We start from the raw sequence: 19,562 nt of genomic DNA, 5'->3' as shown, positions 1-19,562 counted from the left end.
TTAATACCAGGAAAGAGTTAACGAGTCTATAAAGAACAATGCTAATTATGACCATGCCACTGTTTGGCCTAGACCAGTGATCACACTGTCTTTAGTTATGGTTCCCAGGAGCACCAGTGAAAATTAATCACCAATATTTTAACTTTACCTCGGACAACCGAAACCACACTGAAGTTTCCTACTGTTTTGCATAGTCAGAGTGGCCTGATAGTGATGTGCTAGAAGAAATGTAACTCATTCCCAAAAGAAAACCAAAAATCATTATGTTGAAACCCAGATCCTTTGGATGTACACGTGGGACAGACATATAAAAAACTATCCTCTTCAAAATGATTGCAAAGGAAAAAAAAAATCAACAAAGATACTGAAGGGATGAGATAAAATGGAGGGATTGTTTTTCATGTCCCTGAGTTCAGGGAGGCCGTCGTTTTCAGTTCAGGTATGACCACACCTTAGGTTCAGGGTTTGTTATTGGGTAGTGGCTTTAAACACACAATAAATCTGTGCGGCACCAAGCTTTTATCTCCTTAAAGACATTTAAAAATGTATTCCTTTCTACAAATGTTAAGATACTGATTCATTTCTTTAATGTGTCCTGCTTTAAAAGACTGAGTGAGGGCCTCCCTGGTGGCGCAGTGGTTGGGAGTCCGCCTGCCGATGCAGGGGATACGGGTTCGTGCCCCGGTCTGGGAGGATCCCATATGCCGCGGAGCGGCTGGGCCCGTGAGCCATGGCCGCTGGGCCTGCGCATCCGGAGCCTGTGCTCCGCAACGGGAGAGGCCACAACAGTGAGAGGCCCACATAACGCAAAAAGGAAAAATAAATAAATAAATAAATAAAAGACTGAGTGAAATGGCCAGTGAAAAATAATTAATCGTGCACTAGATGAGAAGTAATACCACAGAAGAAGATGCCCTTAACTGGTACAAAGAAATGGGTAAGTAGTTCCAAAATGTACCATATTATTTCACTCTTAATTATATTTTGTCTTTCATTGTTTGTTATAAAGGAGCCAGCTAGATTAAAAACAAGGCAGTATGGAAACAGACCCACTGACACTAATCAAGAAGTTTCCATTTCTAAATTTCTGCTTTTTAGTACAAAACAAATGTTTTGCAGCCAAGGTATGTTTACAATCATTTTGTACTGGCTTATTATCTGCCAAAACAGTGTAGACATAACCCTAAGATGGCATTTTGCAGTGTTTCTCCAAGATGTGCATGTCTCCCATAATTAAATAGAACCAGAATGTTTTTGCCATAAAAATACACTGGTTAATGGTTTCAGAGATTAAAGAATAGCATCACTGCTAAGATAATTCAATTTTCTTTATTATAAAAGATAACTGGTCACAGAACAGTGGTCTAAGTGTCTCTCAGCACTAAAATCTGTGCATATTAAGTAGCTTACTGTTTGGTTTGCTGAAACAATTAGGCCAGGTGAAATGGTGGTTTAAATGTTTATTCACTATTTCTTCAGAAACTATACCATTTCTGAAGACACTAGATGTGGTGGAGATGGCCTTTGCTCCAAAAGGCCATTTACTGAAGTCTCCCCGAAAGGTGTTAATGGAAGTCATTAGGTGCATTCCTATATTTCAGTTCCTACAAAAGGAAGTTGGTGCAATTGGAAATTAAATGAAAAGTTTTAGAATAGGAGTTTTCTAAAAATGACTTGCAACTCAGCACAAAAAAGAAAGAAACACACCACTTTCAAACAAAAGGCCCCCTCTAATATATCGTTAAGTGTTAGAATTCAATTTTACAATAAGAGTGCAGGTGAAGCTGAGAACTTGGGAACTACATGTTGAGGTTCTAGGCTTCAGGGGGTTACAGTAGGGTGAAAGGATAATGCACATCAATTATATAAGAACACAATAGAACACCTGAATGGAGTCATACCTCAATCAAATACCAGCTATAATTGGTAGTGGGGGGTGGGGGGTGGGATTTCCTACTTTTTTCAATATAGTATAGAATTTCTGTAATTTTAACATAACTCATCTTTTCTTAAAGTGAGCCATAATTTTCCATAAGATTTAATTTTTATAGATACTAGAATAAATTCATCTTTACCTACCCATTTGACTATAATTATAAGGGTTTTTTGCAAATTAGAACGCAAGAAAAACTAGGGTGTTGACGTCTCTGAAAATGTCTTCATCCTTTTTTTAATAAATAGGGTTAATGACAGACAACTTTTCCAATTCCCTTGGACCCACCATATCTACAATCTTGCTTTTTATATATATGAAGAGTATGTCTAGAGAAATCCAGCATTCTCTTTCTTCAACTTCACCGTAACAGATTAGCAGTTTCACAAATTGAGATAAAGAAGAAAAGTACAACACAGACAAATCCAGCAATCCTGGGGTGACCGTTTTTTACCTTTCTTTCTTCTGTGCTCAGAGGAACATGGGTTTCTGCTTTCCAAACTCAACTGTTTACCTAGCTGGCAATCCCCTCGTGTTGACTCTTTCAGTACTGGATTTCTTCAGTTATCCCTTCCCCCTCAGCATCTTTCATCTCTGCTTTTCTACTTGTGGGGCCCCCTCTCAGTTCACAAACATCCAGGTTTCCTGAAGTTGGGCTCCAAGATCAGGGTAAACTTCTGAAAGCCGTTCTTTTCCCACATTCAGGTTCAGAGCTGGAGTTGTCTCGGACTCCCCTTTGCTTTACCTCTCACATTGACTCGATCACCAAATGCACCCGAATCCCCTGCAGCCTCCCATGCCCACTGCCAGCTCCCCAGATGCTGGTTCTTGTCTTCCCACACCCAGACGTCCACAGAGGCTTTCCGCTCTGTTCTACACAGCTGCCAAGTGAGTCTCTCTAAGCGCTGCTCTCACCACTGCACACCCCTGCTCCAAATTTTCAACCGCCCTTCATTATTTTCAAGTACAAATTTCTCTGCTTTACACTAAACACCCTCCCAATTCTGACTTGCAGCTACACTCTACCTTCACCTTCTAAATATCTCCTAGCACAGCCCTCTCCTCTGCCCAGCTGATTTACTTATCATCTACCTATTTCATGTTTGCCTGCCTTTATCTCTTTGCTCTATCTCCCCCATCTCTCCATTTAATTATGCATAAATCAGTCTCTACTGTGTTTGGGTGGTTAGGTATAAAGGGGTGTGGACAAGTGTAAATGGGTGTTGGCAATGACTGTTGAACTCAGAGTCGGGGCTCAGTAGGGAAAGGAGAGGATGGTGACATTTGTACAGCAAACACCTCTAAAGGGGCAGCCATTTATCAGCTCTGACCAATCGTTCTCATGCAGAAAGGCTGGTCCAGTGTCTCCAGGCCCTCTACATTTTCAAGAGAGGTCAGAGTACGCATTTATTTGAAATCTATAATTTTAAAATACTAGCCACTAATTCAAATGTAAGATATAATGCAGGTCAACAAATTGTGGGCCAAAGAAAGCATCTCTTAACAAAACTGGATGCGGCCCAAAGGATGCTAGTTTCAACCTCTGTTCCTTAACTACTCCTTCATCAAGAACCATCCTTCTTCACGCTCTCTCCCCTGTGCTGGGTCACCAGAGCACTCCAGTTGATATTAATTTCTCTGTTTCCTGGTTTTACACGTTCACTTTGGTATCACTCAAGTTGAACTTCCTCATTGCATGCTTTCCTGTGAAACCACTTGCACCATTAATTTATTTCTTATCCCTTAACTTTTTATATTTTATCTCTTTGCAACTGGAGAATAAGTTCCTGGAGAACAGGAGGCATACACTGTAATTTCCTACAGTCCTCACCGTATCTTCCAAAGTATATTCACAAACAGGCACTTACTTATTTAAGGGTGTAGGATGTATCTTGGCAGTTTCAAAAGTAGAATCACTTTTAAAAAAGGAAATATCAGCTCCATTTCTTTGACAGCAGTCTTGGACAATCTGTCATTTTATTCAGCCATACACATATGTGTAGGTGTCGGCTATCTTCCACAGAGACTTCTATAACATGCAAACTCCTATAACAAGTAACTTGCACAGTCTTTGATATTCATCTAAAACAAGGTGACAGAATAGCACAGTGCTGAAGAGCCCAGGCTGTGGAGAGACTGACTGGGTTCCTACGGAGGCTCTAATATTTCCTGTTCACATGACCTCAGGCAAGTCACAAAACCTCTCTGTCCTTTTGTTTCTTACTGTGGAAAAGAGGAATGATAATAGTACCTACCTCAAAGGACAGGTGTGAGAATTCAATGAGTACATATAAAGTACCTAGAAAAGTGCCTAGCACACAGTAGATAATAAATGTCCGTCATTATTATCTTACGTTAGATAATAAAACTTACTTGCAGATAAAAAAATTAGAAGTAAAACAAATAGTAATATTTTTAGGCTTATGCTCCAGCCTCTCATGGCACTCCAAACACCAAAACTGGATCTCGAGGTAAGGTCTTCCTATACCACTGATCTCAGAAGAAGGCTCACAAGTTATCTCAATGTACATCCATATGCAGGTAGCTTGAACAATCTCGCGGTTAACAGCACGGAGTAGGCCCTCAGAAACTACTGTTTGTTAGAATAATGAATAAACTGCTCCACTTGTTGTACTAGGCAATATTAGTAACAGATATCTTTAAGTATAGAATTTTCTTTACTAAAATGTACAGATAAAGATGTTTCTGTGTGCTCTCCAACTATAGCAATTATAATACACAATGATCTCCAGGAGGATGCTTTGCTATTCTTTATGTGACCTGACCTAATTAATTTCAAAAGGAAAGGAAACACAATGCATTATAGTACCTGTGCCATTAACTGATTAACTGAACAGTATGAATCTCATGGAGGTTCAAACATAAAGGACTGTATTTTTTACAATTCCCTGACCTCAGCAGCACAATGCCAAATCTCCCTTCCTAGCTGGAGTAGATTCCTGAAAAATACCTGGAATAGATTCCAGAATTTTCAGGTCACTTTCAGCTATTAAAAATCCACCCAGGGCTTCCCTGGTGGCGCAGTGGTTGAGAGTCCGCCTGCCAATGCAGGGGACACGGGTTCGTGCCCCGGTCCGGGAAGATCCCACATGCCGCGGAGTGGCTGGGCCCATGAGCCATGGCCGCTGAGCCTGCGCGTCCGGAGCCTGTGCTCCGCAACGGGAGAGGCCACAGCAGTGAGAGGCCCGCGTACCGCAAAAAAAAAAAAAAAAAAAAAAAAAATCTACCCAATTTAAAATGCCAATCAAATGCCTGAAGCAAACCCTTCCACCGGAGCATCTCCTGGCTTGGGGTGCTGGGAAATGGGGAGTGCTCCTTGCAATGCCCAAACTGAGAGTGCAGGCCAATCTAAGTCTTCTTCTATCTGCTGCCAGCCTCCTCCAATTTTCTTTTTTGCCTGCTGAAGTGGGTGTAGGGCACAGCAATAAATATATGCCTACAATATTTCTTGCTTCTCTCCAAGAGAAGAGTTTTCTTGCAAGCAACAAACCCCTCTTTGGGAGGGCTCCTCATTCACTCCTTCTCCCATGTCCACCCACCAGAATGGAGCTGGGAAGGGTGAATGGTTAGTTCTGGGGCTGGTTCCTGGCCCTTCCTTCACAAGACATATAGCCTCTGGTTGAGAGAACAGAGGAAGGAATGGTGCAGGTAAAACCAACTGTGCATGGTTATGTCTTTGTCTGTTCCTGCTAACTCCACATAAGACTGAATGACCTTGACAGAGATGCCAAGGACAGAGGCAACGTACAAAATATTTAACAGGCAGGGGTGCTAAGCAATCAGAAGGGATGCGGTCTCAGGGGTAGAACAGGGTGCTGCAGGCCCCTTGCTGTGCTGTCCAGTCGCTAGAAGGACAGGGGAGACCTAGGATGCTGGCAGAGTTACTGCAAAGGTACTCGAGGGGTAGGGTCCCAGTCTTTTTACCAACAATAGGAAGTATTTTGTATTTTAGTACCGGGACAGCTGTCCTGGTGCAAACAAGCTGAACATCACTCCTGTTTGTGGGAGTTCCTCATTGTCCTCAAGTGAGAGATGGGATGGTCCCAGGCCTGCCCTCTCCCCACAACCATTCCGTGGCCTCTTGCCTGATCAAGCTGAACTACTTTCTACTTGTTCATTTGGCCCCTGGAAAATTCATGCATCTTTGCAATGCCAAGACAGTGCATCAGGCTATTCTAAGTCTCTCCCTGCTGCTGACTTCCTCCAGTTCTCTTTTGGCCTGGTCAGAGAGGTGAAGGGCACTGCAGTAAGTCAATGTCTCAAACATTGCTTGCTTCTCGCCGAAACATGAGAAAACACTTCTGGCAGTGCGACCCCTAGTCTTTAACAGCGGTTCTCTCCGAGCTGTCCTCACTCTGCTTGACAGAGGCCAGGGGTGAAGAAGGGAAAGCACTGCCTGCTTTCCTCCACAGGACAAGGAGAAAGCCACAATATTCCAGATGACTGCCAAGCCCATGATAGCCCCACCCATGGGGTTAGGGTGGGGAAACCCTTGGAGTGGTAGAAGGGATGACAGCTGGATAAGGCTGTCTCTTTATAAATGCCAAGAGAAGAATCTAGCCCAAACTGAAGGTAGCTTGTTGATGGCTTTCCCTTTAGAACGTGTACATTTAAAGCTGTTCCTTAGGATATCAGACAATGGCATCAATTCTGGGCCACAGGAAAAATCCTCCTCAATATCCTATCATGCTTATTTAAAGAGGTACCCAAAATAATTAAATCTCATACTTTGTTCAAGAAAAAATGAACATCAAATACACAAGGAATAAAAAATAACTGAGGAAGCATATTTCTACTGGTGATTATTTAGAGATGCTGATTAATCCATTGTGCACATATTTATGTTTAATTATAAACTGGGAAGGCTTTAGGATGTTATTCTAAAACACAGTCTATTAGCATTATGGCATCATATTCATGTGGTGCAAATAATAATGTGAGGAGATTTTCTTGGTAAATTATTTTTTACCAACCCTGTTCCATCAAAAGCATATTATTTTTACTTGGATGTTATAAGAAACTAAGTCTGAGTATAAGCTGATTTGCTATAATTGGAATAGGCTTATTGCAGTCATTTTACCCCTTTAAATTATGATACCAGCATTGAAACATCTGTTAAACCATAGCATCTGTTTTATATTTGGGATGCATCCTTACAAATTTGAAGAGTGTTCTTTTTAATGAGCTCTGATTTAATGGGGAATCCATTTTTTTGTGACTGCTATGCCAAAGAAAGAAAACGAGAAGACAAGATTCATTGCTCTAGCACCCCGCCCACAGCAAAGCACCTCTAAGGTCCATACATTTCTAATACAAAACTATTTAATAAACAAATATTCACACTGAAAGCTAGTGTGTTTTATAAATCAGTGTTGTTTAATATTTAAAAGACCATATGGATATGTCTGTATATATGTACATACCCCACCCCCCTGGAAACGCAGAAAGGGCCATATTCATCTTATTTAAGAAAAATAATCACTTCTTTCAAATAAATTATCTTGACAATCTATATAGTCTTAAAGATACTGGACAAATTTATGGCCTCATAGTCTCCCTGTTTACTAAGACACGTTTTCAACTCTAAAGGCAGATTCATTGCCAGATCTTTATCATTTTAGTTCTATCAGAAACAGTACTTTGCCACTGACTTACCCAGTTCTTTTAAAAACTATTCCCTGTGGCATTCCTAATTTTTCTAGTCATTCGTAGCCCTCTATTTGAGTCTGAATTTCTCTTATACAAGAAGCATGTCAGCTTCATGTCAGACAAAAATGGATTAGTTTGTCCCACTATTTACATACTATATTGTTTCAGGCCTTTTCATTTTTATATTTCTAATTTGGATCTGGCTGGACTTTAAAAGCTTAATTTAAAGATATTTAGGGGGAATTCCCTGACGGTCCAGTGGTTAGGACTCAGCACTTTCACTGCCGGGGCCCGGGTTCGATCCCTGGTTGAGGAACTAAGATCCCGCAAGCCATGAGGTGCGGCCAAAAATAAATAAATAAAACTTAAAAAAAAAAAGATATTTAAAACTGCTAAATTTTTATGATACAAGCTACCATAAAATTTAGAAAATGACAGGTTGTCCCATTAAGTTCAATAAACTCAAAGAATTTATAAAAGAACCATATCACAAAAAAACTCAGAAGGAACTCATTGGAAGGAAGACAGAAAAAAGAGAGAAAAGAAAGTTTAATATAGAGATTTTGGGTCACTCATTTTGTACCTCCTAATTTGTCTCACCAAAAGAGAAAACTGCTACAATAGTGTCCAGGCACTATAGCTATTTCTTGCACACATCCCCATAGGGCAGATCGGTCCAGCTTGGCAGAGGAAGCCTTGTTGCCACCCATCCCAGCAATGACCACTCCCGGCACCTTCTCCCCCCCACCATCCCCGGCCAAGTGAGGGCTCTGTCCTTCTTAGGCTTTACAAAAGCATCTTCTCTACTTTGCCAAAGGAGTAGTAGCATTTTACACCCACATCACATCAAATGTACAACTGATAGATGCTATAAAACCAGACTTTAGAACACATCCTTTGAATTCTTCACTGAAAACAACCCCCACATTAAAATATCAACCACCTAGTTTAACGGTAGTGCTTTCTAGGGATTTATAGATATCACAAGAGAATCAGAGAAGCGGAAAATGACCTAGGCCATTCTTCTCGGTTTAGGATGTACTTACTTAACCAATCTGAGAGAGACAAAAACTGACCTTATTTTAAAATACTACCTGTGAAAAAGATTTTGCAATTTCCCTGGGTAACCTTTTTCAATGCTTAATGACTTTTCGTAGCAAAAGTCCACTTCCTTAAATTAAAGGTTAAGCCTCTCATTGTTGAAAATTAGATACAACACACTTTATGGTCACAGGTGAGATGGTATAGTTTAGGGAACACAGTGACGATTAACTTTTTTGTGACTTCGACCACTGCAGATCTTATCACAACATATTCTTAGAACTTGCCTCTGCCAGTTGAAAGAGTGCAGACTTTCCACAGCGTTTTACAGGTTCAGCACCGCCCAACTGTGAAGTGTTCGAAGAAATCTATATTGAAAACAATTCACATAAGGAATATTAATTGTGATATCAGAATTTTCGCTCCCCATTCACACACATTCAGGAACTTTCCTTAGTTTAATGAGAATGTCATTGCTTCCAAGTACCAAATAACTTAAAATGTGTTACGCTTGGGATTATAATTTTGAAACCAATTTTAGTAAATAGCCTCAAAAATAATAGCAAAAAAACAGGTGTGGCTTGGGTGGCTGTTGGATGACAAGAGTATTATTATCTTGAGAATTCCAGGCCCTAAATTTAACTCTACAACCTTACAACAAATTATGCATTTCCATTTCCACATAAATACCAACTCAGCAACTTGCCACATAGAAAAGAGATTTAATGTCATTTTATATTTACCAAAAAGCAATTAGTTAATTTTTTGTTGAAATATATTTGGAATCACTGTGAAAAGACAGTCAACAAGCCAGTCAACAAATGTTTTTTTGAGAATCCAATATAAATGTGCTAGGCAATATGACAAGAGCTGGTGAAGCTAAAAGTTTTACATAAAACACTGGCACTGGCTCTGAGAGTATGCTCTAAAGTACACAGATTGACAGTCAAGACCACAAATCTCAATAAGCCATACAGTTAAGACCTAAGTTGTAGCACATCAACATGCACACAATATTACATTGTGACTGCATCCTCTTCTGCAAATTTGGTTCAACAGCAGCCAGGCACTAATAACAATGAACAGCACTGTCCTTTCTCATTTTTATATGAAAACTTTTCAATTCAATTGAAAATTTTCAGTTTCTAGCTTATTCTAGAAATTTTCAGTTTCTAGCTTAACTCCATAAAGAATGGAGAAGGGCAACATTCTTAAAGATCTTTACAAAGTATTCTTCTCCTAGAGAAGTTCTGTCATCATTAGAGCAGCTAGCTATGGTCTAAGCTTTTAATACTCTTTGTGATTCTGAATTCTTTCTCAGTTTAAGACAGAGGTATTTCTCAGTTCAGTTTAGGAGACAAACCTACCTTGTGTCTATACCCTTACAGGTGACTCCAAGACCCCCAGGGAATTCTATGGAGCTGTCAGCCCCAGAAGAGACTGGGGACTTACTGCTAGAGAAAATTCTCCCTAGAACACCTGCTGAATAAGAGCCAAATATTTAATAAGCTACCTGGGCCACTCAGAAGGGACTACTTTAAGAAAATTTTAAGGAATTTTTCTTCCTGGGTACTATCATTTTTAAAAGAGTCCTTTCCTATTTATCCCAATCACCTACTTTTTCTTTAGAAGATCAACTTAGGGGCTGAATCTTTTTGAAGATTTTCCTCTAGCTGAATCTCCTCTGATATATGCCATTTCTCCTTTTTTAGACAAGGTGAATTCAATTACTAACCTTATCACTAGACTAAGAGAAATAAACACATTTAATATAATCACTAACTCTAGTGACTTGGGGGAAGGAAGTACTGAACATCAATGCCAGTCCCATGAACCAAGGTTGTATAATAGAAAGGACATGGCTTTTGTGTCAGACAAACATGCCTTCATTACTTCTTGCTGTGTGGACTTCAGCAAATAATTAAGACCTCATCTTCACCTTCAAAACAGAAACAATACCTGCCCCATATTAATTACTTTTGTGAAGATTAGATGTTATGTTAGTGAAGGGCTCGGCACAGTGCTCAGCCCACATTATGCTCTCAATAAACAGTACAATTATTAGTAATAAGGATTTATCATTGTTAACACTAATAAAGAAACTCTTTTAGGACACTTCCAAAAATTAGTTACAGACAAATTAGAACAGAATTAAAAACTGCAATGTCAGAGGAGAATTATTAAATTTAATAATCTATAAAATATTAAATGTGTCACATAATCATACGATACCCTCAAGAGAACGACAAGCTGGGTGATGCTCCCCTACACAGCCTGATACTGTTTTCTAAGGTCTTCCACTGGCTCCCTCTGCTGTCGCTTTTGCTGCTGTAGGTTTATGTTCCTGACGGGGGTGTGTGTGTGTGTGTGTGTGTGTGTGTGTGTGTGTGTGTGTGTGTGTGTGTGTGTGTGTGTGTGTGTGTGTGTGTGTGTGTGTGTGTGTGTGTGTGTGTGTGTGTGTGTGTGTGTGTGTGTGTGTGTGTGTGTGTGTGTGTACACACACACTACCACGAAGCCTGTTTATGTTCCTGACGGGTGTGTGTGTGTGTGTGTGTGCGTGTGTGTGTGTGTGTGTGTGTGTGTACACTACCACGAAGCCTGTCAAATGCCTGCACGGCACACCCAGAGGCTCGGCGTTGAACTTCTGACCGCTGGGATGTATTACCTGCCAGCTGAGTTAATGCACAGCTGTTCGAGTCGAGGCTTGAGAATGGTTCCTTGCCTTGCAAAAGAAACCACCACCTGATGTTTAGTAAGAACTATTTTCCTCATCACTTATGGGAGGATTTTTACCTATCTGTAGGTACAGGGCAGTATTTTAAATGATCAAGGTTGCTGGAAGCCTTATTTTCAGAGGATATTGGGGGAGAGTCAACATATTTTAGCAGTCCAATGTTTCTAGAATCACCCAACAATAAAATTTTCATAGAACAACTTAGAGGCGAGATATAGTTTCTAAAAATGTCCTTTGGCTTCTTAATTGGGGGCAGGGGGTTGAATATATGTTAATGTCTGCAGCACTGGGCATAGCTGACCTTTCTTTTGAGAGTCTCCTCTGGATTTCCAATACTGCAGAGTCCTTGTTTTCCTCCTATCTCTCAGGCCGCTCCTTGCTGTTCTTTGTTGGCTCTCCTTTCTACAGAGAGCACTTAAATGTTTTCTCTCAGGGTTTTGTCTTAGGGCCCCCTCTCTTTCTCTTTACACATTTTCTCTCAGTAATCTCATTTACTCTGATGGCTTCTAATATAAGCATAGCTTGTGTAATGCCAATTTGTTATACCATTGTTCATTTCCCTGTTTGTTTGTTTTTTTCTATTTAAGAGACATACACATCCTTTCAAGTAAGAATAATGTAGCTAATACATGTTTTTCAGTGACACGTCAGCTAGTGGTGGAAAGTGTGTGTTATGCTACCCTCCTGGGTAGGGGGCAGTAGTGGGCCACACTGCACATGTTCATGGCTATGCTTTTTATTTTCCTCAAGTTGCATGGTGCTTGCTAATCTGTTAACTCCACTGTAGTCTCTCCTCTGCCTATTATGGAATGTTCTGATAAACAGGGTGGGTGTTAAAAGTATGTGATGTACAGCAAAAGCGCCAAGAAAAATTATCACCCTGGGTGTTAAAACAGTTAATTTTATAGCTGACTGAGGTAGGGGAGCACACCAAGGAAAGAGGTGGCAAAGATCAAAAGCAAATTAGCTGGAAGGCTTTTGCAATTATGAGGGGTATCATAAACACTGTAGCCTGGGAGGAAATGACTAACAATTGTTGAGTGAATAAATGAATCAGAGAACAAATGAACAATATGAGATGATTGGTCTTCCTTACCTTAAAAGAAATATTAACACTTCCAATAAACCATGTAAGACTTTCACACTGATGAGCTGCAGTGTGAGTATATGGAGTCTGTGTTGAGTGTAATATTCCGTAACATATTGGGCATTCCATCATGAAAATAAATGCTTTAAATGTGCACCTATTGCTTATATCCAGTTGTGACGATACCTTGGTGAGATTATGGTTGTATTCATATTGGCAAAGTAAAAGCCTTCTAAGGAAAGTTTTAATGTTGAAATCTATTTGTCTAAATTGTCCAGATTAGCTCCCTGTCTTCAAAGTATATGTGCAATTTTTCAACGCAAAGATATACTCTAGGTGTAAGAGTCAGCCACACAGCAGAGAAGAGGATATGTGGACCAGGCAAGGCTTCCAGACTTGTTAAATAACGGAAGACAACAGCTCCCTTCTGGCATTACATTTGGTCATTAGTCTTCAGTAAACGAGATCTAAACAGTGACAGATGTGTCACTCTAGCCGTAAACAACAAAAAATGCAGATAGGAAACTCACTTTGACCAACTTAATGGATCAGAGCCTGGAAACAGAGTGATGGCTCTTCAGAAGGGCCAAGTTGAATCTAGATGAATTATGAGCATCAATACAGAATGGGAGACAGGCTGAAATGCGAGGAAAACAGGCTCTGCACTCTATATTTCTTTCTAGATCTTATAAAGCAGATGTATCTTTCTCCCTTTAAACATAAACATTTATGAGGAACCTACAAACAAAATGTTCTTTATTCAATTTCATGGTTCCACGCAGGTTACTTCAATGGGTTTTAAAACTATCAGATTTGGTTAAGAAGGAAAGATATGCTTCTCAGCTTGTGACACGGAGACCCAAGACATAAAAGAAAAAATATTTTCAACTTAAAGAAATGCCCAGGGCTTACTGTTTTTTTTAAAAACTGAGTTTCTAGGATAATTGTATTACACAATAAATGACCAATAGCTAATGTCTTCCTAGAGTTATGAACACTTGTAAATGAAATTAATGCGAATGGTCTCTAAGAATTTTGCAACCCTGATCTTAAAGTGATATTACAAAGCTAAACATTTTTAAAGAGTAAATTGTTTCCTAAATTATACAAACACCTACTTTTCTCTAAGTGCACATAATAGGACTGAGAATCCTTCTGAAAAGGGATGAGGGGTACAAAGTGGCCCATTGGGTAAATTTCTATTATCTGCCCATTCCTTCCTCACTTAACCCTTTCCCTGTAAGGTCCCAGAGATACCAGAAAGTGCCTTACCAATGCTGAGTTAATAACCTGTGGTAAAAATTGCAAACTACAGAGCAGTGATCTCAAACTGAGGTTCCCTAATAGGAAACTTGTTGAAGTGCAAATTCTCAGGCCCCGCTGCAGACTTAATAAGAAACTTTGGGGGTGGGGTTCAGCAATCTGCGTTTGAAGAAGCCTTTGAGGTGACTCTGGTGTATTTTAAAGTTTGAGAATCTCTGCTATAGACTAATTAGAACAAGAATTTCAAGAGTCTTTGTGTTTTCTCAAAGGTGATGGGTGTTTTATGAAATAATTATAAGAGTTTTAGGGATACAATCACAGTAATTATAGGCTATTCTATTTCTACTGCAATAGATATGCTCATAGCAGATTGTAGTAGATAATTTTATTAGTTCATCTAGTTAGCTATTGTTTAGCTTTGAATAAACCAGCCCAGTACTGGGCTGACAATATGGTCAGATCATAACATGCAAGAGGTTGAAACTTCTCTTGAGTCAGCTGAGGAAAGTGACTGGAGGTCACAAATATCCTTAGAGAACCATGTACTATACTTTTCTTGTATAATCACATATAACATTTACAAGTAAACAACTAAGTATGTAATAATTTAATTTGCTTAGGAATTGTAAGGGCTCTTAATTGTCAACCTATGCAAAATATAACTGGGAAAAACAATATACAGAGTTGAGAAGGGGAACTTTATTTGATTCTAGGGCAGAACATTTTATTTTGGTTTCTCCATCATGCATGTCTTCTTCTGTTAATGATTCCAGAAACAACTCATAATAAGTTTTCAAATTAATTTTTTTAAAGCTTCCTCAAACCTTATAAGTGCACAATCAAAAACCCTCAGAAGACGAGTGCCATTGAGGAGAGGAGTAACATCTGGAAATGTCTCCCTGCACAACTGCTCCTAAGTAAGAAGAGGTTCTTCCCCAGAAAAAAAACTTTCTTTTTGAGGAGTGTACTAAGCAGTAAGAACAAATTAATTTAGGAGAGGTATGGGATCTCACTCTCCAGAATCACAGGACAGTGGCTGTTACACTATCAAACTGGTTCCTCAGAGCTGCCCAGGGCTTTGAGGCACCTAATAAATCTGATGGTGATCTCACTTAAACAAGAACCACACTCTGAGTGGCAATACCAGTTAGAAGTGCGTCAGCTGAGGTATGTCATACAAACATTTTTAGTTAAATGGAAAACTCTTGGTAAATAGTGCATATGTAAATATCAGATGTGTCAAAGACGAGCCACTACGTTCTGATATTCATGCTACAGAGTGTAGAATTTAATCAAAAAGAATATATGGCAAATAAATTCTGTTTTGAAGGAGCTGTTTCTAAAAGGTTGGATGGGACTGCTCAGGTATCAATATTAAAAATAAATTTACAGTCATCACGTCAAAATTCTTTTTTACCTTTGAAAAAATTATTAGTATCAAGTAAAAGGATGTCAGTGACTAGAGGAAAGCAAAGAAATATTAAACAAAACTATTCCCCAGACAATGAAAAGAAAAGCCTGTTTATCATAATGAAAAATTATGATAAAATCTTAATTTATTCAGATTCATCAAGCAAATTGTTCTTCGTGAAATGATACCATTATATGATATTTTCGTTACCAGTTTTATAGAATAGACCTCAACGAGTAAAGCAAATACCGTGGCAGAGAAGCCTAACAGATAAACAGGCCAGAGGGTTGCATCAAGTCATGAGGGTTGACACACGTATCCAAAGAGGAAGTAGCATTTTTTCTTTTTAATGTAAGCGCTAAAAGTAATTTTTTCTCATTCTCGAAGTAAGATGCTGGGTTTTCTCTTGCCAAAAGGATATCATTTTACATTTCATTTATGCAGCACTCTTTATGCAAATGAATCAAAGTGATTCAATACATCCATATTAAACAGAACAGTACTGCTTGTCATTTTCTCTCAACCCTATAAAAATTGCTTAGTTTATTATATGCATTTTTGGTTGAAATTAATAAAAAGGAAAATGGGGAAAGACCTAAAGCAGATGGCATCTTATTTTTACAAAAGGGATATATTTTATTATTTGTCATATAGTGCTCATTAGAAATAAGCATATGGTTGAGGCCAGGGCTTTTGTGGCAAAATCAAGTATTATCAGATTTGCCTCTCATCATACCAACCAAGAAAATACTCTCCAGTGTGTACTCTCTCTCTCTGGCCGACAATCTGAAGAAATCTAAGATCCTGCATGAGCTGACCTGACCTAAGCCCAGGGTTAAACGCTAATAAAAATACTGGCTGAAGCTACATCACACCCAAAGCTAAGCACTGATGACCTAACAGGTCCTATTCACCCCTGCATTCACTGTGAGAGTTATTCATCAACTACAGCATCTAATTTCACTATTGGAAAAATTTAATAAATCGGAATGCTATGGCCTTCATGTTGACAATTTTCCTAAGCTTTTAAAATAAGTTAAAAACAAGGCAAAATGAAATAAATGAATTACTGGAGTGTATTCTGAGTGAACCCTTTTTAATGAATGCTTGTAAAATAGGTATAAATTCTGGAGCTGATCTGTGATTAGAGCAAAGGCAGCAAAAAGCAATAAGTAGCCTCCCATGTGTATTATGTTAGTAATGGCAAGAGGCATGCCTAAAGTTCTCTATATGTTATAAAATTCCATTCCAATACTTCCTGAGCTCAATAAGTTTTCTGAACCCAATGTGTATATACATATATATATATTTTTAAAAGAAGGCCATACCTCTGCAAACTGAAACTACAAGACACTGAAGAAAAAAATCAAAGATGACACAAACAGATGGAGAGATATACCATGTTCTTGGATTGGAAGAATCAATATTGTGAAAATGACTATACTACCCAAAGCCATCTACAGATTCAATGCAATCCCTATCAAATTACCAATGGCATTTTTCACAGAACTGGAACAAAAAAATCTCAAAATTTGTATCGAGACACAAAGGACCCCGGATAGCCAAAGCAGTCTTGAGGGGAATAAAAGGAGCTGGAGGAATCAGACTCCCTGACTTCAGACTATACTACAAAGCGACGGTAATCAAGACAATATGGTACTGGCACAGAAACAGAAATATAGATCAATGGAACAGGATAGAAAGCCCAGAGATACACCCACGCACCTATGGTCAACTAATCTATGACAAAGGAGGCAAGGATATACAGTAGAGAAAAGATAGTCTCTTCAATAAGTGGTGCTGGGAAAACTGGACAGCTACATGTAAAAGAATGAAATTAGAACACTCCCTAACACCATACACAAAAATAAACTCAAAATGGATTAAAGACCTAAATGTAAGACCGGACACTATAAAATTCTTAGAGGAAAACATAGGAAGAAAACTCTTTGACATAAATCACAGCAAGATCTTTTTTGGCCCACCTCCTAGAGTAATGGAAATAAAAACAAAAATAAACAAATGGGACCTAATGAAACTTCAAAGTTTTTGCACAGCAAAGGAAACTATAAACAAGACGAAAAGACAACCCTCAGAATGGGAGAAAATATTTGCAAACGAATCAACGGACAGAGGATTAATCTCCAAAATATATAAACAGCTCATGCAGCTCAATATTAAAAAAACAAACAACGCAATCCAAAAATGGGCAGAAGACCTAAATAGACATTTCTCCAAAGAAGACATACAGATGACCAAGAAGCACGTGAAAAGCTGCTCAACATCATTAATTATTAGCGAAATGCAAATCAAAACTACAATGAAGTATCACCGCACACCAGTTAGAATGGGCATCATCAGAAAATCTACAAACAAGATATGCTGGAGCGGGTGTGGAGAAAAGGGAACACTCTTGCACTGTTGGTGGGAATGTAAATTGATACAGCCACTATGGAGAACAGTATGGAGGTTCCTTAAAAAACTAAAAATAGAATTACCGTATGATCCAGCAATCCCACTACTGGGCATATACCCAGAGAAAACCATAATTTAAAAAGACACGTGCACCCCCAATGTTCATTGCAGCACTATTTACAACAGCCAGGTCATGGAAGCAACCTAAATGCCCATTGACAGATGAATGGATAAAGAAGATGTGGTACATATATACAATGGAATATTACTCAGCCATAAAAAGGAACGAAATTGGGTCATTTGTTGAGATGTGGATGGATCTAGAGACTGTCATACAGAGTGAAGTAAGTCAGAAAGAGAAAAACAAATATCGTATATTAACGCATATATGTGGAACCTAGAAAAATGGTACAGATGAACCAGTTTGCGGGGCAGAAATTGAGGCACAGATGTAGAGGACAAACGTATGGACACCAAGGGCGGAAAGCGGCAGTGTGGGTGGTGGTGTGATGAATTGGGAGATTGGGATTGACATGTATACACTCATGTGGATAAAATTGATGACTAATAAGAACCTGCTGTATAAAAAAATAAATAAAATAAAATTCAAAAAGAAAAGGAAAACAACAACAACAACAAAAAAGAAGGCCATACCTCTGCAAACTGAAACAAAGCTGATGCTTGACATTGTTTTGAAGGAACATCAGGGTGGGAGGTACCTGAAGATATCTGAAAGGAAACAAATTATTTTTAAGGCACAAGGACATTTTACCATAACAGACTAATAGATTCTGTCAAATATTTCCACTGTACACACAGGTAAAGATTAAGACATGAGTCTTAATCCCTTTTAGAAAAATACCCTCAATCCCTTTTAGAAAAACAGTATCAATGATAAATGAAGACAAAGGCCATGTTTCTAAAAACACATGTGGAAAGAACAAAAAAGACTGAGTTTGGCTCATTTGCCATGTCTCTTGAAAGGGTGTCAGATATGTATCAAATAGCAGTTGAGGACACCTGTAGAGATAAATTTCCTTATTTCAGCGAATTTTCTAAAATATGATTAAAAGTTGAAAGCTGCAAGTAAATCTCTCTCCTCCCTACAGCACTCCCCTCAAGCTGTTCTCTGCTTTGAGACAGCTGTGAAACAGGGTTGGAGAAGCCATCCATGTGGGTCAGAGTATCTAGGACTGAATCTTAGTTCTGCTACTCACTCGCTACATGACCTTGGGCAGCTCAGCTAATCTCTCTTGAGATTTATTTTTCCCAACTGTAAATTGATGATGATGATGATAATCCCCATTTTACAGGATGATGGTAAGAAGAAAATAAGCCATAGAATACACTGCCTGGCATGGCACCAAAACTCAATAAATTGTTTCTTGAATATGAACAGCATTTCTTTATTTTATAACACCATGCATCCTCCCATCCCCCCCACACACACGCCCCTCAGGTGTCTGACAGTGGATAGAGGATTCTGTCACACCACCCTTGTTTCAGCTAGAAGAACTTTTGTTTCTATTTGGTGATTATGGTAGCCTCATTAAAAGTTTGCTCTGAGGGCCACATGGAAATAGTTTTTAGGATGTTTTGAGAGCAAGGTCAGTTATTAATTTTGGTTTCAAAGTGAACAAAGTTTCTATATAACTACAAACTAAGGTGAAAATGAGTCACAAGAGCAGAAAGCATGAGCATTGTAAATTCAGCCCATTGCCAGTTCCACAAAAGTCTTTTTCTTCAATTAACTGTGCTCACCGACTCCATCAAAGGGAACTTACTAAGCAATACATGCAGCTTGATCATGACTCCTCAATTCCAGGAATCATTTTTTCATATTAATTAAATTAAGTTGTTTAGAAAAACAATGGAGCCAGTTGGTGATACAATATCAAAGTCAATTTTAGGGATAAGAAAGAATTAGAAGACAGCCTGATGGAATTATTGACTTTATTCACTGCTGAAGGCATTAGGAAAATTTTAATTCCACCATATCTTTTGCATC

At 38.8% G+C, this 19,562-nt stretch overlaps 1 protein-coding gene across 15 annotated transcripts in view; it reads right to left on the bottom strand.

Annotated features, from left to right (window-relative positions):
• BBX (BBX high mobility group box domain containing) overlaps nt 1-19,562 on the bottom strand; it is a 296,320-nt gene that overhangs the window by 38,733 nt on the left and 238,025 nt on the right. For all 15 annotated transcript variants that reach the window (XM_060098744.1, XM_060098747.1, XM_060098748.1 and 12 more), the window contains 2 exons: nt 18,209-18,283; nt 8,932-9,012 (listed from right to left, as the gene is read on the bottom strand). In XM_060098744.1, the coding sequence (XP_059954727.1) occupies nt 8,932-9,012; nt 18,209-18,283 (156 nt within the window). The remainder of the gene's footprint in view (nt 1-8,931; nt 9,013-18,208; nt 18,284-19,562) is intronic.

Source organism: Mesoplodon densirostris, chromosome 5 (assembly GCF_025265405.1).
Source record: "Mesoplodon densirostris isolate mMesDen1 chromosome 5, mMesDen1 primary haplotype, whole genome shotgun sequence".
In the NCBI taxonomy this organism is placed as follows: Eukaryota; Metazoa; Chordata; class Mammalia; order Artiodactyla; family Ziphiidae; genus Mesoplodon; species Mesoplodon densirostris.
The sequence above is the reverse complement of the archived record's forward strand: the minus strand, read 5'-3'. Positions and strand labels throughout refer to the sequence as shown.